Source organism: Oncorhynchus gorbuscha, linkage group LG15 (genome assembly GCF_021184085.1).
Source record: "Oncorhynchus gorbuscha isolate QuinsamMale2020 ecotype Even-year linkage group LG15, OgorEven_v1.0, whole genome shotgun sequence".
Taxonomy (NCBI): Eukaryota; Metazoa; Chordata; class Actinopteri; order Salmoniformes; family Salmonidae; genus Oncorhynchus; species Oncorhynchus gorbuscha.
The window spans coordinates 16,752,598-16,772,085 of record NC_060187.1 but is presented as its reverse complement, the minus strand read 5'-3'; the positions used below and the strand labels follow the sequence as shown (position 1 = coordinate 16,772,085).

General features: G+C 42.7%; 2 protein-coding genes and 1 long non-coding RNA gene across 3 annotated transcripts in view; 1 reads left to right on the top strand and 2 right to left on the bottom strand.

The window, feature by feature from the left end:
- The window catches only part of lurap1 (leucine rich adaptor protein 1), a 36,904-nt gene extending 34,836 nt beyond the window's left edge, over positions 1-2,068 (bottom strand). Inside the window, exon 1 of the mRNA XM_046300688.1 lies at positions 1,023-2,068. Within this exon, the coding sequence (XP_046156644.1) occupies positions 1,023-1,238 (216 nt within the window). The 5' untranslated portion in view covers positions 1,239-2,068. The remainder of the gene's footprint in view (positions 1-1,022) is intronic.
- Positions 2,069-10,502: 8,434 nt separating this feature from the next.
- LOC123997693 lies at positions 10,503-14,258 on the bottom strand. Its single transcript, XR_006832163.1, has 4 exons — positions 14,014-14,258; positions 13,736-13,838; positions 13,449-13,520; positions 10,503-11,611 (listed from the first exon to the last, which is right to left on the bottom strand). It is a non-coding gene; the product is annotated as an uncharacterized LOC123997693 (long non-coding RNA).
- Positions 14,259-14,889: 631 nt separating this feature from the next.
- ttc22 (tetratricopeptide repeat domain 22) lies at positions 14,890-19,375 on the top strand. The gene is made up of 8 exons (XM_046300234.1): positions 14,890-15,232; positions 15,868-16,252; positions 16,333-16,388; positions 16,500-16,615; positions 16,759-16,877; positions 17,281-17,442; positions 17,650-17,802; positions 18,209-19,375. The coding sequence occupies exons 1-8, from the start codon at positions 15,030-15,032 to the stop codon at positions 18,740-18,742; spliced, it is 1,728 nt and encodes a 575-aa protein (XP_046156190.1). The 5' UTR covers positions 14,890-15,029; the 3' UTR covers positions 18,743-19,375.
- Positions 19,376-19,488: the final 113 nt, after the last annotated feature.

Sequence of the window (19,488 nt, the reverse complement as noted above, 5' to 3'; positions counted from 1 at the left end):
TATAGGCTATCGACTAAATTCTACTGGCAAAGCAAGAAAGTTTGGATTAACATAATATATTGAGTTGTTATGGGCAACATGGACTACATACTGTATCCTACAACACCATATGTAATTTTATGCAGGTTTCTTTGCCAGAGTCTTTGGGGTAGTCTGTGGTTATTGTCTGGCGAGTCAGAGTGCAGATGACAGAACGACACAGCAGGGAAGTGCAGCAGTGGTAGGCCTACAAACAAAACCTGTGGGTCGCTATTTTCAAACCAAACCAATGCGACAAATGAGACTTGTTTCGGTTTCTAGAAGAACACAGGCATCCACCATGTGCTGTTTGTGTACAATCATGTGTATAATCATTCCAATACGACATACATTGCGCCGTCTCCAACACAGCCGCCGCGAGCCTGTCTTTGCCTTCGGAATGCAAGACATCTGTGCACGAGGGAAAAACAACACACTTCTCTGCTGAAGTCCTGTTTTTGCACCAAGGGGAGAGAAGTATGATGACGTCTGTTATGATAAACTCGGAATGTCGCCTATCAATGAAAGATGGCTGGCCTGCAATAAACTTGGTTTAATAGGATAAATGAACAGTTAGATTGTAAATGAAATAGCCTACCAGTTCTTTCGCATTATATAATACAATAGTAATCCATCCCTAGGCCAATTATTAGTCTCTGAAAACACCAATTATGACCTGTTGACAATAATGAATCTATAGCAACCTCAGCCACCTGCCGCTGTTATCATGGTGAAAATCAGCAGAATTATTGATTGGGTGGATGCCTTATATTCAGGAAGAGGATGTAGAACTAGGATCAATATTAAATACATATATTGTTCACTGTAGGGCTACTGACCACCAACAACATCATTCTGAGTTGTTAGGGAATCTTTATAACATTAAATGTCAAAAGCAGAGCAAATGTTGTACGACTGCACATAATCTTTCTAACAACAAAATTAAATGTGGATAACTAATGGCAAGACCAACAAAAGTCACTGCTCCAAATAAGAGCTTTTACCATATCAACTTTTAATTGTCGAATCTTCTCATCCAGACTCCTGCCCGTGATGTCTCGGTCTTTGGTCTCCAGTGAATTCAACTTGACATCTCCGCGGCGGCTGGACGCCTCTTCCCGTATGCACTTGAGCAAACCCTCAGGTGTCTTCCATCCGATTTTCACCTCTAAATCTTTTAAATCTGGAATATACTCGTTGGCAGCTGTACCCTCATCCATACTGTTCCGTTCTTTGTCAAGTCAAAAGCACACTACGTCCGCTGTGATTCTTGGATATCCTTGTCTGTCAAACTGCAATAACAGCAACCTCTAATTGCAACACTGGCATCCTACGCAACTCCTCTCCAATCGATGCGCCAGAGATAATAGGCTAAATAATGCACTAGGTCCTTTTAGTTTTATCAACAGACAGAACATTGACAAACACTATTATACTATAGTCCTGTTGAGGTCATGGATGTAGAAATTAGCCCAATACCATTGCAAACACCGCGGATGCTGAAGTTAGTGCGCTGTTACAATCTATTGAGATGATGCGCTCGTCATCTGAAATAAATACACATTTACTGGGCTGTATTATGTTAAATTCGCACTGAAAGGTTATCGCGATTAAGTCCAATGGCTCGATGTGAAGGTGCATTCATATAATGTGAATCTTCCTCAAACAAAAACAGTCGCAGAAGCCTATGAAAGAATAGTCTACATTTCCCTCGAGTCCAAACGAGTGGTTTTGCTTCTCAATGCGGAATAGTCCTTTCCAGATTAGGCTAGTTTAGGCCTATGCATGAAATACACAAGAGGGAGCTGGACGTAAACCCTACAACCCACGCGTCGAAACGCAGATTCCACCTGCACGATGACAGCTGCAGAGGGGAAAACTGAACCGTAGCGCACAACTTGCCTTCCGTAAGTACTGTAATATCCCTACACGCCTACCGTAATAGTGCTGATGTGAAACGCACCACCCCATTCCAACTGGACACGAATAATAGAACACTTGAACACCGACGTAATAGCCCATTTCGAAGCCTTCTGCTTACTTGGCTGATGTTGATTCATGCTTTCTCACAGAGGAGTCATGTTCCGTAACAACACCATCGGTGAAAAGCTCTCGCCACAGTCAGTGCTGCCAAGCCGGAGGTGGTAGAAAGGGCGATCAGGGGTCTAATCACAGTAATCTAGTGGGACAGATGTCTATGTCATTTAATACTGGATGAGACAGTCATTCATTTGATTGATCTTTTTCTGCACACCATCTGATATACTATACTGCTGTATCAGACCATCAAAGCACACCTACAACATAATAACAAGAATGCGCCCCCCCCCCCACCCACCCACCCACACACACACCTGCTGACCAGATAACATGAAACCACTTGAGCTACATAGCGTCCTACATTACCCTCACCCAACATAGCTCGCCTCACTCTACACATTTAATGGGTGAGCAGTTTGGGCAGGTTAGTGCCTATTCCTCAACAGGGTCGTATGCTTTATGATCTGGACGGGTTCTGGAATTAAATTACAATAATTTATTACTTCCATTAACTCTAGAGTACAATCGATTCCCTTCACTATGTAAAATAACATTAACTCTATACATTTCTTAGATGTACTTGTAACAAAGAAGGGACCATCTCTAAGTACAACAGTTTACAGAAAACGTACAGATAAAAATACAATATTGACAGTTGATAGTTATCAGAGGAAGAATATGACAGACAATCAAATTATCTCCGTGAGCGTTTTCGCTTGAGAGCATTGATAAAGTTCAAAACCAAGTTAAAAGCTTGAACAGAAGCCAGTTACTTAATACATCCCAACAAAAACAGAAGAAACTGTTTTCTGTAAACGATATCATTACTTTCAATGATAGCGGTAATGGCATCAAGTGTATTGTCATGAGACTCCTCTTTAAATTCGGATTTCTAGAATCCACCTTTATTCAACTATAAACGATCAAGAATTCTATGAAAAATATTGGTAAAATCAGATGTGGTCAGAGAGAAAAGAGGCCTTCATAAAATGTATGTTTGCCTTCTGACTTCTAGGACCTATGAGATAAAGCAATGTATAACTTGCACTACTAAAGGAGTTATGTATATGTTACAGTGTTCTTGTAACACTATTTGTATTGGAAAAACATTGTTGGCCGGGGTTGGAGTAGCCAGGAGGAAGGCATGGCTAGCCGTTGAGAAATGCTTATTGAAATGTTTGATTATCATGGATTTATCAGCGGTGACCGTGTTACCTAGCCTCAGTGCAGTGGGCAGCTGGGAGGAGGTACTCTTGTTCTCCTTAGACTTTACAGTGTTCAAAACGTTTTGGAGTTAGAGCTACAGGATGAAAATTTCTGCTTGAAAAAGCTAGCCTTTGCTTTCCTGACTGACTGCCTGTATTGGTTCCTGACTTCCCTGAACAGTTGCATATCGCGGGGACTATTCGATGCTATTGCAGTCCGCCACAGGATGTTTTTTGCTGGTCAAGGGCAGTTAGGTCTGGAGTGAACCAAGGGCTATATCTGTTCATAGTTCTGCATTTTTTGAACGGGGCATGCTGAGGAAGATGGTGAGGAAAGTACTTTTAAAGAATGACCAGGCATCCTCGACTGATGGGATGAGGTCAATATTCTTCCAGGATACCCGGGCCAGGTCGATTAGAAAGGCCTGCTCGCGGAAGTGGTTTAGGGAGCATTTGACAGTGATGAGGGGTGGTTGTTTGACCGCGGACCCATAGCGGATACAGGCAATGAGGCAGTGATCCGGATTGAAAACAGCAGAGGTGTATTTGGAGGGCAAGTTTATCAGGATAATGTCTATGATGGTGCCCATGTTTACGGATTTAGGGTTGTACCTGGTGGATTCCTTGATGATTTGTGTGAGATTGAGGGCATCTAGCTTAGATTGTAGGACTGCCGGGGTGTTAAGCATATCCCAGTTTATGTCACCTAACAGAACGAACTCTGAAGCTCGATGGGGGCGATCAATTCACAAATGGTGTCCATTTGACTTGAATGCCATGTCTGGAGGAAACGTGGCACCATCCCTACGGTGAAGCATTGTGGTGGCAGCACCATGCTGTGGGGATGTTTTTCAGCAGCAGGGACTGGGAGACGAGTCAGGATCGAAAACCTGCCCTAGAGTGCTCAGGACCTCAGACTGGGGCAAAGGTTCACCTTCCAGCAGGACAACGACCCTATTCGGGGCGGTAGATATTTAGACAGGTTACCTTCGCTTACCTCTGCCTCAATCTACATGTTGCAGTTTTTATTTTATTTTACATTTATTTGACTAGGCAAGATCAGTTAAGAACAAATTATTATTTTCAATGACGGCCTAGGGTTAACTGCCTGTGTGATGTTGTTCCCCTAGATTATGCAACCAAATTGCACCAATTCAAATAGGCCAGTGTTTTTCTTTGGTGCACAAACACATTTTCATGTCAATATTGTACATACATGTGATTGTAAAAGTTGTGTGTATTTTGGTTTGGTCCATCGTGGGTTATCTCTATTTCCATACCCCGTTATTGTTCTCTTTTGCCTGACCTTCAGCTGGCAAGGTATGTTGTCCTTGGCTCCGAAATTGTTTAATATAAGACCGTCATATTGTTACAGAATGTACTGTTATGCTACCTTAAGTTGGTTACAATGTGGATAATATAAAGATTTATGTTAACAAGTTTCACTAAGTTCGCTAACTAGGGTATCTATTGTAACTTGTGAGTACTTGAGACAGTGTTTGAGTGAGTGTCCATGTGCTTGCGCAGGTGCCTGAGAGCTAGGACTGCGCCAAGGGTTAACAATGTGTGTTGTCTCTTTGTGTGCAGGGCAAATAAAAATCATTCAACTAGCAGACCTTCAGATGTGGCAGCGTCCAAATTAAAAGTACAAAACGCAGAATGAACCATGCTACATACACACAATACCTCATAGTGACAAAGCAAAAACAGGTTTAGACATTTTTACTAATTTATTACAAATAAAATCCTGAAATGACATTTATATAAGTAATCAAATCACATTTTATTTGTCACGTGTGCCGAATACAACAGGTGTAGACCTTACCGTGAAATGCTTACTGACAAGCCCTTAACCAACAATGCAGTACCAGAAATAGAGTTAAGAAAATATTTACCAAATAAACTAACAAAAAAATCAAATAAAAAGCATACAAACCGAGTCTGTTAGTAGATTGGACCTTTACATATGGGACCTGAACTGCTGAGGGGAGGACAGCTCATAATGATGGATGGAACGGAGCAAAAGGAATGGCATAAAACACATGTATTGGTATTTGATACCATTCCACCTATTCAGCTCTAGCCATTGGCATAAGCCCGTCCTCCCAATTAAGGTGCCGCCAACCTCCTTTGTAACAGACAAACAGCCAGGTGGCACTAGAGGGACCTTTACAACTCTAATCTACAGTCAGTCAGTGCCTCAGAGAGACTGGAGAGTTGAGTGGAGCTTTGGCAGTGCACTGACTGTATAAGTAGCACTCTTACAAGATGCTAAGCAGGGTCTGATGGCCCACTTTGAGGTACCGTGATTCAAATAAAATATAGTATCATAAAAGTGATGGAGAGGAAGATGGGTAAATCAATCATGTAATCTGGTAAAATCCAGGTTACTGTTCGGCTTCACCACAGCCAGAGATAGCTTTTCAGTTCACAGTCACTGTCTGATTGAAACAGTGCTCAGATTGCCTCTAAGGATACAATAATAATCTGTTGGGGAGCAGATAGATGAAAAATGCATTGATCCCACAAAAAAAGGTACCATAACTTGAACCAAAATCAACTACTGAAATTCATAAAAGTGAATTGAGGGATCAAATGGTTTGGCTACACAAACATGAAAGCAGCTTGTGGTACAGCACCAGTGAACCCTTCTGCATTAGGATGACTTTGAAGATAAGTAGATACAATAGAAAAGTTAGAATGAGGTGAATGCACTGTATACAGTGCATTTGGAAAGTATTCAGACCGCTTAACTTTGTCCACATTTTGTTACATTACAGCCCTATTCTAAAATTGATTTTTTTAAATCCCTCATCAATCTACACACAATACCCCATAATGACGAAGCGGGTTTCTTGAAAATGTTGCACATTTATTAAACATAAAACACGTAACTATCACATTTACATAAGTATTCAGACCCTTTACTCAATACTTTGTTGAAGCACCTTTGGCAGCGATTACAGCCGAGTCTTCTTGGATATGATGCTACAAGCTTGGCACACCTGTATTTGGGGAGTTTCTCCCATTCTTCCAAGCAGATCCTCTCAAGCTATCAGATTGGATGGGGTGCGTCGCTGCACAGCTATTTTCAGGTCTCCAGAGATGTTCGATCAGGTTCAAGTCCGGGCTCTGGCTGTGCCACTCAAGGACATTCAGAGACTTGTCCCGAAGAGACTCCTGCGTTCTCTTGGCTGTGTGCTTAGGGTTGTTGTCCTGTTGGAAGGTGAACCTTCAGTCCCAGTCTGAGGTCCTGAGCCCTCTGGAGCAGGTTTTCATCAAGGATCTCTCTGTACATTGCTTCGTTCATCTTTCCCTCTATCCTGACTAGTCTCCTAGTCCTTGCCACTGAAAAACATCCCCACAGCATGATAATGCCACCACCATGCTTCACCATAGGGATGGTGCCAGGTTTCCTCCAGACGTGATGCTTGACATTCAGGCCAAATAATTAAATCTTGGTTTCATCAGACCAGAGAATCTTGTTTCTCATGGTCTAAGTCCTTTAGGTGCCTTTTGGCAAACTCCAAATGGGCTGTTATGTGCCTTTTACGGAGGAGTGGCTTCTGTCTGACCACTCTATCATAAAGGCCTGATTCGTGGAGTGCTGCAGAGATGGTTGTTCTTCTGGAAGGTTATCCCACCTCCACAGAGGAACTCTGGAGCTCTTTCAGAGTGACCATTTGGTTTTTGATCACATTGCTGACCCTTCTCCCCCGATTGGTCAGTTTGGCCAGGCGGACAGCTCTAGGAAGAGTCTTGGTGGTTCCCAACTTCTTCCATTTAAGAATGATGAAGGCCAGTGTTCTTTGGGACCTTCAATGCTGCAGAATGTTTTTGGTACCCTTCCCCAGATTTGTGCCTGGACACAATAATGTCTCCTTTGACCTCATGGCTTGGTTTTTTGCTCTGACATGCACTGTCAACTGGGGGACATTATATAGACAGGTGTGTGCCTTTCCAAATCATATCCAATCAATTGAATTTACCACAGGTGTACTCCAATCAAGTTATAGAAACATCTCAAAGATGATCAATCTAAACAGAATGCACCTGGGCTCAATTTTGAGTCTCATAGCAAAGGCTCTGAATACTTATGTAAATAAGGTATTTGTTTTTTATTTGTAATAAATATTTCAAAATGTTTCGCTTTGTCATTATGGGTTATTGTGTGTGGATTGATGAGGATAAAAAAAATCAATTTTAGAATAAGGCTGTAACATAACAAATTGTGGAAAAGGGGAAGGGGTTTGAATACTTCTCGAATGCAGTGTATATGAATGCTATGTTAGGTCACAGAGACTTATGTCGCACATTCGCATGGAGCAAACATGCCATTATATCTCCTCATCAGGTGTGTGTGTGTGTGTGTCAGGACAGACCTCGTTAAGATGATAAATAACTGGGCTAACTGGGGCTTAGTTTCCCAACACCAAAACTTTAACATTTTCAGTATATTGGACACACATCATAATCCTCCAATAGTGGGAACGTCTCTCCAGTTCTCTGCCATTCGGAGTCTTTAAGAGGCTTCTATGGGGCTGATAAAGTAAAAAATGGAATTTTAAAAAGAAAAATGTACTTACCACTCAGAAAATATGACATGCAATTTTCATATTATGTAACTATGCGCTGGCACCTGAGGAAGGGTGAAAACCATGGCAACAGTTGTGTGGAGAAATGTGAAAATATTCACAATTCAACACCACCCCCACACAAAATCATGTATACAGTACCAGTCAAAAGTTTGGACACACCTACTCATTCCAGGGTTTTTCTTTATTTTGACGATGTTCTACATCGTAGAATAATAGTGAAGACATCAAAACTACGAAATAACACATATGGAATCATGTAGTAACCAAAGAAGTGTTAAACAAATCAAACTATATTTCAGTATTCTTCGAAGTAGCCACCCTTATGCCTTGATGACAGCTTTGCACACTCTTGGCATTCTCTCAACCAACTTCATGAGGTAATCACCTGGAATGTATTTCAATTAACAGGTGTGCCTTGTTAAAAGTTAATTTGTGGATTTTTTGTGTTGTGACAAGGTAGGGGTGGTATACAGAAGGCAGCCCTAGCCCTATTTGGTAAACGGCCAAGTCCATATTATGGCAAGAACAGCTCAAATAAGCAAAGAGAAATGATGGTCCATCATATGTTCAACAGACAACATAACAACTACAGAAGATAACTACTGTACCATATGCAAATGAAACCCCATGAAACTCTTACTGGAAACAAACGGTATCGTTTCAGTTGAGTGTACTAGAACTTGGCCTGGAAGTTGATGTTGTTGTTATGCAACCTCTTGCTAGCTTGACAGTCAAGCATCAAACTAAACATTTTACGATTTCGGGTATGTTTGTAAATTCAATCTGGAGTGCCAGAGTGCGCTTTGGGTGTTTGTAAATTCAGAGCAATGTCAGATTGTCCATTCATAAATTCAGTGTTTGGCTCTCGACGGCAGTCAAGCACCCAAGCTAACTGGCTAATGTTGGCTATCTACTTCCACAAAAACAAATGAGAGAACAACTCACTCTGACCATTTTACTTGCCCTAGACGAGCTGGTTAGGCTTTTTTCATGTTATCCAGAGCGTTGGTGACTATAACTGCGCTGCTGGCAACATTTAAATTACGTATTTTTTTTGTCCAACGTTTACTGACACTGGCCATATTCAACGGGTGTTGAGCATTCATAAATTCAGCAGTTATGCTGCGCGAGATTGCTCTGAAATCAGAGTAGATAGCCATTGAATCGCCCAACTGTCACGGATCCCTCTGGAACTTTCATTGCGCACACCTGGCCCCTATTCCCACGGATTGTATTTGTATATATGTGCCCTTTGTTCATCATGGTGCTCGTTGGTGCGTGTGAGTACCTGTGCTGTGTGTTTTGGGCTGTCGTGCCCTTGCACAGATGACTTCATGGGTTCCTGTGATCATGGGGGGGGGGGGGTTACTGTCACGGATCCCTCTGGCACTTTCATTGCATACACCTGGCCCCTATTCCCACTGATTGTAAACTCAGCAACAAAAGAAACATCCTCTCAAAGTCAACTGCTTATTTTCAGCAAACTTAACATGTGTTTGTATGAACACAAGATTCAACAACTGAGACATAAACTGAACAAGTTCCACAGACATGTGACTAACAGAAATAGAATAATGTGTCCCTGAACAAAGGGGGGGGGCTCAAAATCAAAAGTAACAGTCAGTATCTGGTGTGGACACCAGCTGCATTAAGTACTGCAGTGCATCTCCTCCTCATGGACTGCACCAGGTTCGCCCGTTCTTGCTATGAGATGTTACCCCACTCTTCCACCAAGGCACCTGCAAGTTCCTGGACATTTCTGGGGGGAATGGCCCTAGCCCTCACCCTCCGATCCAACAGGTCCCAGACGGGCTCAATGGGATTGAGATCCGGGGACTTCGCTGGCCATGGCAGAACACTGACATTCCTGTCTTGCAGGAAATCACACACAGAACAAGCAGTATGGCTGGTGGCATTGTCATGCTGGAGGGTCATGTCAGGATGAGCCTGGAGGAAGGGTACCACATAAGGGAGGAGGATGTCTTCCCTGTAACGCACAGCGTTGAGATTGCCTGTGGTGACAACAAGCTCAGTTCGATGATGCTGTGACACACCGCCCCAGACCATGATGGACCCTCCACCTCGATCCCGCTCCACAGTACAGGCCTCGGTGTAATGCTCATTCCTTCGATGATAAACGCAAATCCCCCGGTGAGACAAAACCGCGTCTCATCAGTGAAGAGCACTTTTTGCCAGTCCTGTCTGATCCAGCGACAGTGGGTTTCTGCCCATAGGCGACGTTGTTGCCGGTGATGTCTGGTAAGAACCTGCCTTACAACAGGCCCTCAGTCCAGCCTCTCTCAGCCTATTGCAGACAGTTTGAGGACTGATGGAGGGATTGTGTGTTTCTGGTGTAACTCGGGCAGTTGTTGCCATCCTGTACCTGTCCCACAGGTGTGATGTTCAGATCTACCGATCCTGTGCAGGTGTTGTTACACGTGGTGAGCCACTGCGAGGACGATCAGCTGTCCGTCCTGTCTCCCTGTAACGCTGTCTTAAGCGTCTCACAGTACGGACATTGCAATTTATTGCCCTGGCCACATCTGCAGTCCTCATGCCTCCTTGCAGCATGCCTCCTTGCAGCATGCCTAAGGCACATTCACGCAGATGAGCAGGGACCCAGTGCATCTTTCTTTTGGTGTTTTTCAGATTCAGTAGAAAGGCCTCTTTAGTGTCCTAAATGTTCTTAACTGTATCACTTAATTGCCTACCGTCTGTAAGCTGTTTGTGCTGCCATCCTGTTAGAAGGTAACAGATTATTCAGGGCGATCATCAAACTTCAGGAGTCCTGAACTCACCATCTCACGTCGTAGGAGGTACTTGATGAGGTCTGGTGCCACTTGTGACTCAGGGAAGTTGTGTGTGTGTGACTGGAAGTGGGCTTGCTTTCCATTTCCACCATGCTGCTGTTCATTTCTTTTGAACGGAGAGTCTCTGCTCATGTTCTGTTGTTTGCTACTTTCTGGATTATGGCATGTAGCTGGGTCAACACTAAGCTCTTGTTTCTCCACTTCAAATGGAAGTTCAGCAAAGTAGGGCCTAGCATGTTGTTGCACGTACTCACATGTACGTTGGACTGGACTTAAGGGCTGTGTCCCGGTGTCTAGTTCTTTGCGAAGCTCTCTGCGTTCTGATCCTACAACTTCTTCAAAGGCTGCAGCTTCAGCCAACGCAGCAGCAGCTGTTCTCTCAACTTGGAGAACATATAAACTTGCCTCGAGGTCAGCTTTTTGCTTCAACAAGCTGGCCTCTGTTTCTGCATTTTGCTTCAACAAGCTGGCCTCTATTTCTGACTTTTGTTTCATCACAGAAGCTTCCTTCTCAGCATAAGAGACTTGTGCACGTGCTGCCTCCGCCTTGGTGCGTGCTTTGACGGCTGCAGAACTCGCCGTTGAGGATCTGCTTGACTGTTTTGATGACCTTGATCTTGTAGATTGAGACTTGGTCCCAATGTGCTGAAGAGGCTCTTCCATCTCTCTCTGTTGAACACCTGGCTCTGGTTGTTGCATCGTAGACTGCTGGTCCTCCCTAGGATAAGAGGCTTTGTTGGCTGATGAACGTAGAAACATAACCACCGTGTGCAGTTATTCTTGTGCTTGAGCCCGCTGTGATGATGTTTTTTCACTATTCTGCCCTTGAGTTGCGTTCCCATGCAAAACTAGACAGATAGCTAACAACTAAGTCTTCAATAAAACTCCCAAGGCGTGACTTTTCTTGAATGAATATATTGAAAACGTTTATGTTGTGAAACTGCAAGATACAGAAAAGAATATACTTTAGTGTTCAATTCACACCGACATACTGTAGCTGTACATTAAACATTTGAAGTTGCATAAATACAAAGCACACGCTAAGGTACCATGCATCTGGCATGATGCCAAACCATATAGCTAATTGTTAACCATATAGTAATTGCTCCTTTCATTACTCTAATAATGCATAACCATCTATGTAGAATAACAACGCATATTACACTAGAAACAGTAACAAAACTACAGTATTGTATATTTTACAATTCGTTTGCATGACGCATGAGCAAAGTAATACAGCTAACGACATACACAAAAGGCATTGCAATTGGTGAGTAAATGCAACCAACATTGATATGTAAGAAACTCTATCAATAACAAGATTATCATCATTAGCTAAATGCTTGAATCGAACTTACAAACAAATATTTTTCCAAGGCTGAAGCGTGACAAGAAATAACTACATTGAAAGACCTGCACCGTAGCGTTGTTTGTAGCTGCTTCTATGCGTGCAAAACAAATTCTGAACTTCCCGTTTGCGTTGTCTTTCTAAGTACCAGAAAGCGCCACCAGGGGGCAAATAACACCATTGAACACAATGAAAATCCAATTTAACCATTGTAATAAAATAATCTGTTACCTTCTAACAGGATGGCAGCACACTGTTAGTGTCTTAACGACCGTTCCACAGGTGCATGTTCATTAATTGTTTATGGTAGATTGAGCAAGCAATGGAAACAGTGTTTAAACCCTTTACAATGAAGATCTGTGAAGTTATTTGGATTTTTACAAATTATCTTTGAAAGACAGGGTCCTGAAAAAGGGACGTTTGTTTTTTTGCTGAGTATATTTTTTATATATGTGCTGTTTGTTCACCATGGTGCTGTCGATTATTGTTACAATGTCTGTTGGTGCGTGTGTGTACCTGTGCTGTGTGTTTTGGGCTTTCGTGCCCTTATAGATTGCGCAGATGATTACGGGTGTCGTCCCGGGTGTTATTTTTTCGAGGTACTCCTCGCTCTTTTGTTTGGGTGATTTTGTTATGTGTTTGTTTGATCTTCGTCCTGTGCCTTTACATTGCATGCCGTAATTTGGGGCTTAATAAAAAAAACTATTACGCATTCCTGCGTCTGTTTCCTAAATCTCTTCATACCAACGTGACAACGACTATACCACTTAGCTAAGAATGATGTAAATAATCAAGTCAATAAATGTTGGGTAGTTAAGTTAGATAGCAGATAGTTAATATACTGCCTGGCATGTTCGATGTATTAGTAGATAACTAACGTTCGGTAACTAGCTAACATGCAGGTACATACTGCTGTAATACTATGCGGTTCGTAAGGATAGCATAGCTAACAAATTGTCAGCCAGCATAACGTGTAACGATAACTTACTTTATTACATTTTATAAAATGTTCTTAACATTTGTCACAACTAGCAATGAATTTGTATGCACTCTCGTCGGACTTCGGTTGCATATTTTCCGCCATTTTCTTCAAATCTGAAAAGAAATGAAGCCACGGCCGTTTTCTGAAGAATTGCATTATGGGCCCTAAAAAACGGAAATAGTGTCCACTGCATGTGTACTTCGTATTTTGTCGAATTTAGTATGTCATCCGGGAACTTTTGGCATACTAATTATATCAATACTATGACCAATAAGCATACTATATACTCAATTCACATCACAAATTGTACGGTAAGTATGAGTATTCGAACACAGCTCCTGACTCTCTGTCTGGTTACATGACAGACTGAGTAAGGAACAGACTCCTTCCCCCATACCTTCTTCCCCTTTTCACTCCTTCCCCAACATCCTCTCTTTCAACACTCACCTTGGTGTTCTCCCTGACTCTTGTCCCGGGTTGATGACATCACCAAGCACCTAAGACAATGGTGGTTTCCTCCTGTTAAAGTCATTTAGGAGGAAAATAGTACAGAAAAGAAGGAACGAAAATAAAAACTAAATACGGAAGTCAAGAGATAAGAAAAAACACACATTGGACTAAAATGTTTAAGAGCCCTGGGTCTATTACCCCAATATCCAAAGGAAGTCAAATATGTCTGATCAACTACTCCACAAGTATGTTTTTCAATTTAGAGATTGAAAGATAGACATTACCATGCTGACAGATTAGTAGTCTGGCCCAAGAATCAGACGTCATTCTAGACGGATGTTTGATGTCTAGACTGTTGACGACATCCTTAGCCAACTAAAACACAAGCTGTCAAAATGATCAGACACATAACAAACTTAGGTGAAACTCTATGCTATAGGCTATTCAAGTGAAGGGTAATTGGTTCACTAAAATCACAGCTCATAATGCAGGTAAAGCACACACAGCCCAAATATATTCTGAACTATTTTGGGATCATTTGTGAAGATGAGATATTACTTACCCCATTATCCATCACCATAGGAATTGCTTGAGCTTTTATCCAAAAAAAAAAAAAAAAAATCGGTCAACTTTTATTCAACACTATATTAAATGAAATGTTCGCTCTCCGTCAACAGTGTGGTGTTAGTACACAACACTTTCAATCTCAGTTTGTCATACAATACAATCAATGCATGTCCACCCTCTGGTGGTGATAAGAAGCCAAACACTTCAAGGGCAAAAATATAAATACTGGTGGTACCATACATAAATAAATACTCCTAATCTACACTGGACAGATCATAATGCAACAAATACTTTTTGAAATATTAGTATGAGTTTTTAAAGAGTGATCACCTTTGTTTACAATTAGAGTTTATTTTAGTTCGGTGAGATTGAGGATATCTGCATACTTCATCTAAGCACATGAACCAAGTCAAAGGGCTCTTCATCCAACTGCATCACACTCTCTCTCTCAAACTGTTCATGCTGAGCCTAATGGATCACGTTCTGTCATTACCATGGAGACAGCAGGCAAGAGAAAAGCTGATGTAAGCACCTTCTAAAAGATTGTTTTAAAAGGATGAGTGAAAGTCAACCTACCTACTGTTGTTGTGACACTCGTCTAAAGCAATAACCCACTCTCCTAGTCTGTAAAAAGCCCAAGCTGACATGTGAGCCATAAAAGAAGACCATAGCCCTACGGATTATCAGTCAGATATTCAAACCATAAAGAGAAACACAGAAAAAGGGGGTTATAAATGTTCAATCACATTCAAATTCAAATGTATTCAAATGAGAAGAATAGAGAGGGAGGTAGCCAACTAAGCCAGCTAGGCCAGAATGGGAGTACAATGCACCACTGCATGAGGTGACTTACTCCTTCCCCTCCCTAGTCCCTAACCTAACCTGTATTACCAGTCTGCCTCTGGAGGAAGAAGAAAACAGCCAGTTGACTCTGACAGTCAGCAGTAATGTATGTGGACATTTGAGTCTCAGGTAGTAATTGTAAAAGATAATGAATTACCTGGATAAACCATGAATTACCTGGAGAAAACCATGAAGGAAGGCAACACAGAGGAGGACATTGAGTCCCTCATTGATGGCATGGCGTACATCCCAGGTCACTTCCACCTGGACCTCAACCTGAACCATGAGCCCAGCGGGCCGGGTGAGCTGCGGAGGAGGGACACCCAGCTGAAAGTGGACTCTCTGGGGGCTGAGCTGGAGGCAGAAGTTGGGTATTGTAACACATTATCTTATGGTTATAAGGATGGAGTTTGGGATGTCTGATATTGTAAATTGAACTTTACTGAAATCATGGGTGTACATACAGGTAACTGTCAAAATAAAGGTAACACCAAAGTGTTACATGTCTTAATAGGACAAGCGTCTGGAACTCTATTGAAGGGATGCCACACCATTCTTCTACAAGAAATTCCAGAATTTGGTGTTTTGTTGATGGTGGTGGAAAACGCTGTCTCAGGCTCCGCTCCAGAATCTCACATAAGTTTTCAATTGGATTGAGATCTGATGACAGATCGCCATGGCATGTGGTTACATCGTTTTCATACTCATTAAACTATTCATTGACCATTGTGCCCTGCAGATTTTTATTCATGACCCTAAGTATTATGGAATGTCAATCGTTTATTTAACTCAGGAACCACACCTGTGTGGAAGCACCTGCTTTCAATATACATTGTATCCCTAATTTAACTCAAGCGTTTCCATTATTTTGGCAGTTACATTGTTGATCACTAGCTAGGTACCTCAAAGAGTGCTGGAGTAAAGCATGGAACTGGAATTCTATTTTCCCTTTAGCTGGTACAATGAATAATATATGGACTGGACTATTGTTTTCAAAACATTACAGGTACCTCCAGTATGGTGTCCGTAACCTCCTGGGTCTCCTGGCTTTCCACCTGGACCAGCTGGAGCAGGCCGAGGAGACCTTCATGAGTATCTGTAAAGAAGACCCGGGGAACCTGAACGCTTGGGCCAACCTTGGCTACGTGTACGACCGCCTCCAGAGGGAGCTGGACGCAGGGGAGTGTGTGGAGAAGTTGTCCCAGCTCATGGGTCTGGAGGCTGGGCAGGCAGGTCAGGCAGAGTCCAGGCTTTCTGCAGCCCGGTGCCTGGCAGAGCAGGCCTATGCTCATCCTTATGATATAGAGCTTGACAGAGAGGAAGACCGGAGGGAAAGACTGACTGCTTCTCTGACCCTGTACAACAGAGCTCTGGACTATGGGGGAGAGCTGGTGAGATCTCGTGTTAGATTACTTACGAAGAACATAATTTCACATCTACAGTAATATATTGATGTTGCTTATTTTTTTAGATACCAACAGAAGAAAAGAGAAGCTGGTATTTCAAAATGGCAACAATCTATATTAGGTAAATTGTGTCTTGAATGTTTCAAATCTTTTCATAGAAAATAAATTAGAAAATAATATCACCAAGCTCATGTGTAAGAACAATGTAAAGCAAATCGATCTATTTTTGTAGACTAGATGATATTGTAAAGAACAAGGAGGACTCGGACTACTCCAGACTGTTTCACTACAACAAGGGACTGAAACTGCTCACAGAGACCCTGAGGTCAGAGAAAACACATCACCAAGGTATACAAGGAAGAAAGATAGGGGGAAAATGAATAAATTATTGCTCTCCATCTGAACCCACAAGATGAGTGCTGTGTCTTACTGTCCTAAATGTATTGATTAATCATTCAGTATGTTTCTACCTGACCCCCTCACCCACACAGCACTATCCTGGTGCTACATAGGCATCATGTTAGAGAGGAAAGAAGAATTCTCCACTGTGCCCATGTCTGTACATGACTGTGGCTACTCTGATTCTGACCCCCTGTCCTGCTTCGGAACTGTACGTACCTCACTCACAGAAAAGTGGGACTATAAACTAGAACAAGCCGTAAAGCCCTAAGGACTTGACTCTTGCTTTTAATGCTTCTAATGACTGCTTATTGCCATCATAATGCTCACAGCTGCCAGAAGCATTCAGATGACGTTGTTTCATGAACATTTGCATAATGTTAGTGGATATCTGCTTCCTCATCACCTACTGTATAAAGGGCTATAAACTTGGCGTCAGCTCAAGAAGTCTACTACCGTGTCTGCCCCCAGTTATTCTGCGGGGTTGAAAACTTCTCATAAGCCCTTATGCAGGGTTATAGGTTATGCACCTGCCAGGTCTTAAAAAGAGAGCATAGCACTGTCATTCTTCAGGTTATTGTAAAACCGAATGTAATATTGATTGTCCCTTGCAGGCCATAAAACTAGCTGCAGACGATGTGTTCATCCTGAACCAGCTGGCCACGGTGTTCTATTTGCTGGGAAAACATGAGATGTCCACAGGGATCTGTAACATGGCCCTCAATGTGCTGCCTGACCCTGAACTCAACTGGCAGGCCTACTGCACCCGTGCCAAGGTACACTACAGTAACCCTAACATGTCTCAACACAATGTTCAAATCAATTTAACACTTGACACTATTGTAATATGAAATGTCACTTCAATAATGTTAATACTAAACCAAATAGTACATCTAAACTCTACATGACACTCGCAGGGATGGACTTACATGACAATCACAGAATACAAACATTTACATAAACAGACATGCTTTTATTCTCAGATCAATGTGATGGCATATGTGAGGGATCTTGAGAGGGCTAAACAGGGACAGGGTGGGCTCCCTGACAGACACAGCCTGACTGAGGCCAAGGCAGACCTGGAGAAGGTGCTGAGTGTTCGCCCCTGTTTACGCACACACCTGGAGATGGGACAGGTGAGTGGGGATGTGTGTGCTGCATGACAAGACACTGCAAGCACTTTGACAGCAGTCACATCGGGCACGTAGAAATAAGCCGTGTGAGTGAAAGATCAACAGTAACTTGTCAAGAAAAACAGAATATCTAGTGAGACATACAGTAATGTGTCATTGTGTTGCTGTGATAGTAACACCTGCATGCATTTGTTTGCCTACGAGTGTATCACCACACAGTACAGTATCTTACCAGGTGTATTACTACACAGTATAATACATCTGTGTCTCTTACCAGGTGTATTACTACACAGTATAATACATCTGTGTGTCTCTTACCAGGTGTATTACTACACAGTATAATACATCTGTGTGTCTCTTACCAGGTGTATTACTACAAAGTATAATACATCTGTGTGTCTCTTACCAGGTGTATTACTACATGGGTGTGGATGCCCTTCAGGAGAGCCTGCTTGTGGATGAGGGGGCATTAAACAGAGCCCTGGTGTCCCTCTCTCAAGCCCTGCAGTGTGACCCGGGGGACAGCCTCCCAGATCTCCACCTCCTCCGGGGGCGCTGTCTGCTGCTGAAGGGCGAGGAACAGAACGCAGCCGACTGCTTCAAGAGGGCCCTGGATCTGGAGCGTCCTGGCAGCAGGGACACCATGGCTCTACGCTGCCTCCTGGAGGCCCTGCTGGGGCTATTCACTCAGAGTGGCTCTGACCCCGGCCCTGCCCTCACCCAGCTGGAGGTGTGGGTACGGAGAGCCCAGGAGAGGTACCCAGAGGACGCGGTGCAGGCTGAGCTGAGAAGCCTGTGCAGGGCACACACCGGGGAGGTGACCGAGCTCTCCAGGGCTCTGATCAGCAGGGGCAGGCTAGAGCTGGTCAGGAGGCTTCTGAAGACTGTGCAACCCAACCAGCCAGCCAGGAAGAGACCACTGGCCAAGTCTATGTCCATGTGAGCGGTGTCTAATGTTAGAGAACTAGCAAAGGACAAGCACTGATTGAACAGCCGGGTTCCTTTTCTTTAGTGTTCCCAATATGACAGGAAGAGTGTTATTTTACTGTTTCTTCGTTCCAATGAGGAGCTTGCCATGTGGCAAAATACTTTACTAATCATGCAATGTTCTAAAGTGAAATGGTAAAATACATCTGTGCACAACTGCTTTTTTGGAATCCCTGTTTCTGCCTATTTTGTCTTGCTTGAATCAACTCAAACTGAATGTGCATCAGTCATTCCAAGGAGTTTATATAAGACAAATAAACTGCTGATCTGAGACATTCAGGAAGCAATGAGGACACACCTAACATTTTAATGATGAACCATACCTTCCCAACAATGGTGATAAATCTAAAGTTGTTTCCCAAACTCTGTGCACATCTCATTTTTGCCCTAGCACTACACAGCAGATACAAATAATGTAAGTTTGATGATTAGTTGATTACGCTGAGTAGTGCAAAAACAAAAACAAAACAAAAAATGCACCCTTTGGGGTCCCAAGGACCTAGTTTGGGAAACACTGTTCTAAAGCTTATTGGTTTAACCTGTCCCAGGTATTTTCTACAGACCCGAAAATAAAGAGTATTTTAATAAAGCCAGCCAGCTTACTGCGTAATGCTGCTTGGTACTACAGTGCAATGTAACACACAAGCAGCTGGAAAATGTTCTTACATGACAAGAAAAGCTGGTTTAGTCAGATTGAATCTT

What these genes read in the sequence shown, in the direction of transcription:
- ttc22 (XM_046300234.1), top strand. Translation starts at nt 15,030, where the DNA reads ATGAATTACCTGGAGAAAACCATGAAGGAAGGCAACACAGAGGAGGAC. An exon ending in ATGGCAACAATCTATATTAG is followed by an intron (nt 16,389 to 16,499) that starts GTAAATTGTGTC and finishes CTATTTTTGTAG; the next exon opens with ACTAGATGATATTGTAAAGA. An exon ending in CCCTGTCCTGCTTCGGAACT is followed by an intron (nt 16,878 to 17,280) that starts GTACGTACCTCA and finishes TGTCCCTTGCAG; the next exon opens with GCCATAAAACTAGCTGCAGA.